The sequence below is a fragment of the Nicotiana tabacum genome, chromosome 20, assembly GCF_000715075.1.
Source record: "Nicotiana tabacum cultivar K326 chromosome 20, ASM71507v2, whole genome shotgun sequence".
Lineage (NCBI taxonomy): Eukaryota > Viridiplantae > Streptophyta > Magnoliopsida > Solanales > Solanaceae > Nicotiana > Nicotiana tabacum.
The window spans coordinates 39430988-39438805 of record NC_134099.1 but is presented as its reverse complement, the minus strand read 5'-3'; the positions used below and the strand labels follow the sequence as shown (position 1 = coordinate 39438805).

The window sequence follows — 7818 nt, the reverse complement described above, 5'->3', positions numbered from 1 at the left end:
TCAATTTGGCAAAGAAGTTCTCATTTGACAGTCAAGAAAGGAGAACAAAAAGTTAAAACTATCAATCAATTTCTGGCAATTTATTTCTTCGATTAGGACTTCTGGTGTTGCTTCCTCTGGTACTTCCCTATCGTGGAATTTCAAGAAGGCTATTTGATGCATGTCATAGCAAAAGTAAATGAAAAGAGAACAGGTAAATCATCCGATATAACTTCACATTTCCATCACTGTCTTTGCTCAATTTAATGTTTAGAAGCAGACAATAATGAAAGAATGGAGACTAGAAGTCCTCTAACCTAAATCTTGTCAGTGCTCCCCAACCCCATTCGTTATCTCATGTGAACGGCGATATCAACGGATCAGTTGACCAACCAAAGTGGAAGAATCCAAGTCCAAAGCTGAAGGTATGAGGCAAAGGTTAGAGGAGGAGATTACTGAGGTGGCGTAGAAAACCAAAATTGTCCTAGTGTAACGTTAGCTCCGTTAAGCTTGTCAATAGAAGGTCGAACTTGTTTTGTCAGACATAAGGCTTAAAATTTAAAATTTTAATAAAGCAATAATACAAAGACCAAAAGGGTTGTTTCCCCTACATATTAAGTGGGTGCTCTCTGATCAACTTTTTCTTATGTACAAGAACCATCTCAACTGCTCTTTCAGAAATCTTCAAGTATAGCGTGGGATTCATGCCACCAGCCTAGTTAAGAAAATTCAATCCCCAAGTGACTAGCCAAATGCAAGGAGTTTTGACTTGACATTTGCATATGCGACATCGAATTTATAACGCAGTATTAAAGGTCCAACTACATGTCAAGGCCAAGTCAATAACATGACATATCGAAGATGTATGTACATGCCCTGCAGCCACATTTCTTGACTACAAACACGGTAGGTATAAAATGCAGAACGCGGAAACAAAGGTAACTTTCCTTCTCCGAGCCACCACATGGAAGTTCCATTAATGAAGGTAATGAATTTCCTCCAAAAGTAATGTGTTGCCACACTATCTGATAATGAAGAAGAATACGGTCCAAGCAGGAAAACGAAAATTGAAGTGCAGCAACCTTTTGTAGTCTACCAGTGGGAAGAGAAGCAGATGAGAGATAGAAACTTTGTTGACCATGGAGCAGTTCAAGCTGGCAAATGAAGATTTAAGGCAGCAGACAGCTATCATTGTCCCCCCCCCCCCCCAGAAAAGCAAAAAACTTTACCTGCCTAAAAAAGCTTTGTTGCAGAAGGAGCCGCTTGGCCATTTTACAGTTTTCAGTAGGAAAAAACTCATACAAGATGATGATTTGATGTAGAGAAGCACTGGTGCTAAACAATGTCAACAAAAGAAGCATGTCGCGAAATGATGCAGTCTTAGCTGGAAATCATACCTCAAAGAAGAAAACCTAGATATTTTACGAAAAGGTGACTTTATGATAATAGTCATAGCAATTAAGAGCACACATTAAACAATAATGAAGTATAAAAGAGACCTCCAAAGTTTGCTGAACTGAGAAAAGCCGGCACAAGAATGAAGTCCGGAGGTGGCTATGGAGAGCAGAAGCCTCCCATAATCCAGTTCGAACACACCATTTATCACAGAAACAAACTACATAATGCTACTCTTTTGACAAGCCTATCAGACTACAAACGAAGAGCCTCAGTTGTATTTCCCACTCAGACCATCAAGCTCTGCACAAAACATCAATTCCAAGTGCCCGTGTGAGTATTGTGCAAAGAAATTGCAAAATAAAAGTTCATAACTTTAACAATACAAGGAAGCACTGCTCATGCGAAATTGATAAGCACAAAGTAGAATAATATTATTTCTTAATGTGCTTTATTTGAAGCCCTAATACCCACCCAAACCACAAAAAAGTAAAAAGATACTCAACTCTGCGTTGATAGGCAGTAATGGGAGAAAAAGCTAGCTTAATGATGAAACCACTAGGAGGCAGCAAACAAACATACCCGCTTGCATAAGGAGAATCACGATGACGACGATATGCTGGGGATCTGCTATAGCTGCCACGGCCACGACAAGGTGATAAACTGTTCAAGTAAAAGATAGTCAATAAGGGTCTGTTGCTGCAGGGGCTCCCAGAAAAAAGCAGCAGATCTAATGCTCTCATCCAATTCCAAATCCACAAAATTAACATGGAGGCCTTGGAAAGTTTTATAGAAAATTTCCACCTAAAGATTGTTTCAGACTTCTACCTAAAGATTGTTTCAGACTCAGTTTTAAGGCGAAACTCAAGAATTGCCCCAGTAAATGCGTATGCCGTAAATATGTTCATCAATTACTTACCCGTCGGCATAAGGTGACACATAGCGGCCCCGGTGATTGGGGGGTGACTTGCTGTAGCTGCGTCCACGACGAGGAGATAGGCTACGACCTCGAGGAGATTTTCCATGAGGGCTATAACTCCTGCAAAGCCACATCACTATGTTCCTCAAAATGTAAAATTTCGAAGAAAATTGTTATATGGACAAGAACTCTACCCTGAATTCAAAACCAAGTGACTTATTATATTCAGAAGTAAAGCAGTACTAAAATAGAACTTGTCACTGCCACCCAAGTTATAGGCCATCAACTAAGATGATGAAGCACCACCTTTTGATATTATGAAGCCCATCTGATAGAAGTACTCAAGAAAAACTAAATAACATACCCAATGTGATACCACAAGTGGGGTCGGGGGAGGGTGGGGTGTATGCAGACCTTACCCCTACCTTGTGTGAGGTAGAAAGGTTGTTTCCAATAGAGCCTTGGCTCAAGAAAAGGGTTTTCCAAACAGGTTTGGAAAGTACAAGAGTAAAAAAGCTAAGATGAAAAGAAAAGAAAAGTATTGACACCAAAAATAGTAAAGATAACCAAAGTAAAAGACAACAGCAATACTCTGGAAAAACTAAAATTGTATATATCCAAAACAATATCTCTGTAGCTGCAACGTCACGACCATCGAGAACCATGATATATAGGATATATACGCATGCATATGAATAATGCAACTGGCTAAGCTGGTGACCAGGAAGTAGACAAATCCACTCTCCTCGGACCTCTATGTGTTACCATTTAGGTAATGAATAGAATGTACAAAAAGCAAATTAAAGAGTGGCCTAATTTGCAAAGAGGAAAAAGAAAAAGAAGGTTATAAACAGCCAAGTGTTCACATATATTTCTTACGTCATACACCAAGTGAAGACACTGACATAGCTGTGATGTTATATCTGCCATCGAGACAAAAGAACCCACCAGAAGGATGACTATGTAGGCATTATTTTGTAGTGTAACATCACCCTAACTTGCATGGCTCTGACAAGGTTCTATGACAAATGAAATATTTTCTTCTTCACAGTCAAGTAGCATAAAACTAGAGTTCAAGAAGCTCCGCAATGTGAGTTGATTGAATAATGTGCATCAGTACATTGCACATAAACTAGGAGATAAGCCCCATTTGATTAAAATCAAAGAAAGAGAGAGAGAGAGAGAGAGAGAGAGAGACCTTCTCCCATAACTGGGACTTCTACGATATTGAGGACTAGGACTTCGACGTCGCCCACTTCCAAGTCCTCGTGAACCAATGCACAAGCGGCACTCTCGAGCAAAATGACCTGGCTCACCACACTCGTAACATTTCGTATCATCACCTCCACGACCACCACGGCCTCCACCACGACCGCTTGAATTGTGTGAGAGCTCCACACGCCAACCATTTTTCCCTGTTATACAGATTTCCCCAAAGGTTCACCAGGGATGGATGTAGCACAGTTACTATCCAAGAAGAGATAAAAATAAAGTCTTACAGGCAAGAAGTTTTCTGAATGAACCTGTATCACACTCATCTATTATTAAAACTGAAATGTCAGCAGATTCTGTTCCACTGGACTTATTTTTCAGATTAGTATCACACATTTTTTTTCAGGAAGTATCACATATTGTGAACAAAGCTACAACACACTCAAGTAATATTACATCTGAATGTTCAGCAGTAGTTATATGTATGATCACTATCTATTCCATTGGACGTTTCTTAAGAGATTATTACGAGAAGACACACAACTTAGAAGGCAGGCAAGAATTACATCACAGAGGAAAAGTCCAGAAGTACGAGGTACGCCGAAAACAAAAATGAATCGTTCTATGAAAACATGCACTAGACAGAATGAAACTGGTGATAATTAGCAAGATCTGCATGTTTTAAACTACACTAACCATATCATTACTTGAAGGAAAGCCTGGTAAAACGAAGTTCAACATAAGATATCAGTTGTGGACCATAAAGGGGCATGCTACAGTCTTCTCATAGAAAAGATAAGAACCAAAATGGAAGGTTATACTGATAACCTGAACTTGCATGTTATTATTACTAAAAAAGGGTCAACTACAATCACCATACTCAGCTAGCTATTGATGTATGGTGCCCAACACTCGGTTCATACCATCTAGCTCGCGAATAGCATCTAGAGCATCCCTGCGATCGTCGAACTCAATGAATGCATAACCTGGCGGTTGTCTTGCAACCCAAACACTGCACCAAATTAATAACACTTTAATTATGTGCAAAACAATAATATCACACCCAAAACATATAAAGAGGGCCGAAACAGACAACAAAGACGCCCAAAAATGCAATCTTTGTCATCGGTCTTATGGAATATGAGAAGAAAACAAGATATACTATGAAACTTTAGGCAAAAGGAAGTAGCTCAACACAAAGGGATGTAAAAACAATGATAGAAAATGCAGTAGCTATTGCAACACATTAGGTTGTATAGCCATAGGCTTGTTCATCAGACAGTGTAAGCTATTTTCATAAAGTCAGATAGGTATAAACTACATGCATCTCATTAGGGTAAAAGAGCTTCTTTTTTTATGATAAGTTCAATAGGGTAAAAGACCTTTTAAACACCACCTAGACCAAGTAGTCATTCATGGACTAGACCAAAGAACCAATGCAGACTGCTGAAGCCACTAGCTTCTGTTTTGAGATTTGTTCCTTCAGGGAGGTGGAGCTCATCATCTTAAGTCGTTTAACTTCTGCGAGTTCTGACAACATCTTCACACAATGTGTAATCCATACATAGGACATTTAAAGCAGTAAAAGAGACATAACAAAACACAATCGAAGTAGTATGAGAAAAAATTCACCAGCCAAATAAAGCTTCCCAAATATTGAAACTAACTGAGGTGCTCCACTTAACACTCGACTTATTTATATACCTAAAACATACATCCTCCATTCCATTTTATGTGGCGGGTCCAGGCCACAAGGGTCAAAGTACTTAATTTTCGGTGTGAAGTCGAACATAAATCCTTCAAGTTTTTTGAAATAAACTTCACATATTTGGAAATTACAATAAGTCACAATAGTTAATAATTCAGAACATTTTTAAAAAGTACTTGAAAAATGATGGTCAACGAAGAATCTCTTTGACTCAGAGGCGAATTCAGGATTTGGAACTTCCAGGTGCCACATAGCTTTGAACGTCCATGTGTCACTATTTATACATTGAGATATAGTAAATATTTTGTCCGTTTGAGCAACTTTGGACTTCGATTCGAGTTACTTGTCTTTTTTGTATACAATATATAAATCAATTGTACGGAAAAAATATGGTACTGCAGTTATGATAGAGCGAAGATTTGCAAAAGAAAATGTTATTTTAACTTTGTGCGAAAAAAGCAAATACTTAACTAATAAGAGACACCAAAAGAAAGTCAAAAATTAACAAATAAAGTATGATATTGAACAATAATTACACTAGAAGAAAAAAGAGAATGACATGTATAGAATGATAGAAAGCTCAACGTGATGTAGCAAGCCAAAAAGTACAAAAACTATTGCCAGTAGGATTTGATCATTCACAATCAAGGTGGAATCTCCTGCTCTTTGGCACTGGCACCTTTGTATCATTTGGTGCTATGGGTGGCGCTTTCAATATATATACGGTTTCTTAAATATATATACAGAGTTTCTACCGAAGGTTGCGGGTGGCGTACCACTCCCTCCGCCCTTACTAGATCCGCCCCTGCTTTGACTTACCAAATGGTCATATTGCCACATAAAATGGAACAAAGTGAGTAACAAATACGATCCTTTGAGATGTCCTTTTTCATTTAACAACTCCTCATTTTCACCTCCCCCCCCCCAAAAAACAACCCCAAGGCAAAAGTGGGGTTTACCCGGTCCCTCACCGGTGACTCGAACCCCACCTAATGGTGTAAGGCAGCAATCTCTACTGCTAGAGCAACCTCTCTCATCCTCTCACGATGCTTCAGATTTCAAGTTCCACTCCAATTTCTAAACCCAATCTCATTTTCATGAAGGTCAAATTTTTTTTTTTTTTTTTTTTTGTGTTGAGAATATCTTGAATTGAATTTCTTTTTTGAGCTAATTCAAAAGAAAGAGAAACACGAGAAAACAATACCAAGAATGTGGCCTAGGTGTCGATGAAGCTGAAATGAAGACCATGAGAGACCAAAGTTCGATTGTCAACAGAGGCAAAGAAGTCAGGTGATTTCTCCCCATCTGTCAAACTTTGGTGAAATAGTGGAGGTGCGCGCAAGCTGGTCCGCCCAGGCACCATCGTTATTTAAACAAACAAGAAAAACAATAAAACATGAGCTTATAATAACTACAAAAACTAATTTATCCCAAAAGATCCTTCATTTTTTTCCGAAAAATACGACTTGGACCATCCAACGAAAGATGAACTGATAAATTGAACGAGGAACTTTAAAACCTAATTCCATCTAAAAATACATAGGAAAAATTTACCTTCGAAGAACGCCGTAGATACGAAACTCATCCTCAAGGTCTCTCTCAGTTACCCGAGGATCCAAATTACCAACGTAAACCCTCGACATTGCTCTCTCCTGATAATTCAAAAAAAAAAGTTCAAAATCGCCGTCTTTCAAATTAAAAAAGAAATGCATAAAACCACGTTTGAAGAAAGAGGAAAATATTTGAAAGAAATTGATTGATACAAAACATAGGGTTTTAATACATTGAAATAATGGGTGAAAAAAGGAGAAGAGAAATAAGGAATTTACCGGGAGACTATCAAGCGTTATTGTGAGCTCTATCAATGGCTTTTCACAGTATTGGTGAGCTTTTGATAGGTAAACTTTTTTTTCCTTTTGTTTTGTTGGGGGAGAGTGGCGCTGAATAGAGAGTTCCAGAGAGTTCTTTTTTGCTTTTTGTAAGAGAAAAGAGGACGCGTGTTTGCATGTGACATGGAGATGTTTTTGTTGAGCCCCCATTTAAGTGGAGCTGGAAATGTATTACAGCCCAGTTAACTGAGCATCTTTTCCGAAGATTACCTTAAAATTTCTTAAAATTTTTACATTCTTATGAAATTATATTATCCTCTCTACTCAACAAGTTTTAATATAATTATATTTTATTTATATACCCAATTATCATTTATGTACATTTTAAGAGAATTAATGATAATAATTAGTGTCCTAAAATCACTCTAACGTATCTTCCACTCCCCACGTTTCTCTCTCCACATCTCACTCCTTCTCCCCTACGTATCTTGCACAAGAGAGCAGCAATTCCACCATTGATAACCATTAAAAAGCTTTGAGGCTCTGAATTCGAATTTGGGTTTTCAAAAAACATTATTTGTTTGAATTGGATGTTGTTGCAAAGAATTGGAAATTCTCTCTACGTCTCTCTATCTCTCAATCCCTAATTCCAGTAATGTAAAGCAAAGGAAAAGAGAGTAGCAATTCCACCATTGACAGCCATTAAAAAGCTTTGAAGCTTTATTTAACTATTGTATGAAAGTTGAACAACATTATATAAAAATTATATTTAAGTT

At 37.9% G+C, this 7818-nt stretch overlaps 1 protein-coding gene across 1 annotated transcript; it reads right to left on the bottom strand.

Moving 5' to 3' along the window:
* Nucleotides 1-1433: 1433 nt before the first annotated feature.
* Nucleotides 1434-7278, bottom strand: LOC107810997 (serine/arginine-rich splicing factor RSZ21A). The gene is made up of 7 exons (XM_016635832.2): nucleotides 7043-7278; nucleotides 6768-6865; nucleotides 4429-4517; nucleotides 3492-3708; nucleotides 2294-2413; nucleotides 1957-2037; nucleotides 1434-1677 (listed from the first exon to the last, which is right to left on the bottom strand). Exons 1-7 carry the CDS (start codon nucleotides 7250-7252, stop codon nucleotides 1671-1673), a joined length of 822 nt encoding a protein of 273 aa, XP_016491318.1. The 5' UTR covers nucleotides 7253-7278; the 3' UTR covers nucleotides 1434-1670.
* Between the last annotated feature and the right edge of the window lie 540 nt (nucleotides 7279-7818).